The sequence below is a fragment of the Austrofundulus limnaeus genome, unplaced genomic scaffold (genome assembly GCF_001266775.1).
Source record: "Austrofundulus limnaeus strain Quisiro unplaced genomic scaffold, Austrofundulus_limnaeus-1.0 Scaffold426, whole genome shotgun sequence".
Lineage (NCBI taxonomy): Eukaryota > Metazoa > Chordata > Actinopteri > Cyprinodontiformes > Rivulidae > Austrofundulus > Austrofundulus limnaeus.
The window spans coordinates 390,548-392,130 of record NW_013952828.1 but is presented as its reverse complement, the minus strand read 5'-3'; the positions used below and the strand labels follow the sequence as shown (position 1 = coordinate 392,130).

The window sequence follows — 1,583 nt, the reverse complement described above, 5'->3', positions numbered from 1 at the left end:
GTATATCCATGAAATACAAAAAGTCAAAGAAAATATATTTATATTTAAGAAACTTGGCATAATACACGTGATTTGAATCATTATGACACATAATCGGCACATTTTCTTTTGAATTTTGGCTCAGCTAAAGTGAAACAGGAAGTGACATCAAAGGGGAACTCTTTGAGAAAGAAAAGTCCCTGGTTTTTGTTTATTGAAACAATGTTAGTTGAACTCTGACTCTTTCTCATCTCTCTATGATCGTGATTAAAATAATCTAAAGAAACATCAGCTTCTTCTCTACAGTCTGTGCTGTTAGCCATTTCAGCAACGCTCTGTTTATATTCAGACATTCCCCTTTGACATCACTTCCTGTTTCTTCACATGCAAATATCTCAACAACTGTTCAACTCAGCGGCATGAAATCTTTTTTTACAATATGTTATCAATGTTATCTTTCCAAAAATACATTCATATTCATTAAAGAATTCATGTCACAGGCACTCTTTAAAGTTTACATTCAGAATGAARCGCAGTATTTGCTGTTGCAGCGCTGCTTTTTGTTCTGTCATCGTCATCATTTTGACGTCAGACAAAAGCTAACGCTGCTGAAGATGGTATTTAAAATTTAAATATAAAATGTGTTCATTGAAAACAATGAATAAGGATGGTACCCGTGGTCCAGCAGTTTGACGTGCACATCAGACACCGGATGCAACTGCAAGCATGATGTCTTAAAAGCCATCTTCAGCAGCGTATCTAGCAAAGTTAGCGGTTGCTCTTGTCGCAGGATGATGACGTCATAAGAGAGCCGAGCACGAGCAGCAAAGGCTTACTTAAATGTAAACTTTAACATTTATTAAAACAAGATTTAGATTTAGGACATTAAGACACATTTAACATATAAATTTATCATTTAGTAAAAWTKAGCTAAATGTATAAGCAGTTAGCTAAATGATCAAATGTTAATGGAAATGTTTAACTTGGATTTTACACTTGGTGCCTCATACMYGAATGTTAAAAAACTTTWGCAGTTAATTAGTTAGCTGTGTAACTAGACCACCGTGCCTTTTGCTAACTGTGTCCTCCAGGTTTAGGGTGGGGGCTGGTTTTTACTCCCATGGTGGCCACAGTCATGGCTAACTTCACCCGCCGGCGGGCTCTGGCTTTAGGACTGGGCTTCTCCAGCATCGGTCTGTCTTCCTTCGCTTTTAACCCTCTCTTCCAGCTGCTGGTGGAGACGTACGCCTGGCGAGGCGCCCTGCTCATTCTGGGGGGTCTCAGCCTCAACATCGTGGCCTGCGGAGCCCTCATCCGCCCAGATTGCCGCCCTAAAGCCCAGGCAACGGTACAACACATTATAGAGCATCACTGCTGTTCAGCCTGCTGGGAATGATGGGGTTAAATGATAAAAGTCATCACATGGTCAAAAAGAGGAAGGACAATGGGTTTCCACCTGCTTWCATTATTCTAATCTGAAACCATGAACTCCAGTTTTACAGCAGCTGTCATGTTTTATTTTTGGAACCAGAGTCTGAGCAGTAGGGATGCTGGGCTTTAAGTCCCGCCTACTTCCTCACTAACAATCATCTTGCATAACTTTT

At 40.3% G+C, this 1,583-nt stretch overlaps 1 protein-coding gene across 2 annotated transcripts in view; it reads left to right on the top strand.

Moving 5' to 3' along the window:
* The window catches only part of slc16a13 (solute carrier family 16 member 13), a 10,968-nt gene that overhangs the window by 5,902 nt on the left and 3,483 nt on the right, over window positions 1-1,583 (top strand). For both annotated transcript variants that reach the window (XM_014024545.1, XM_014024544.1), the window contains one exon: window positions 1,071-1,327. In XM_014024545.1, coding sequence (XP_013879999.1) covers window positions 1,071-1,327 — 257 coding nt within the window. The remainder of the gene's footprint in view (window positions 1-1,070; window positions 1,328-1,583) is intronic.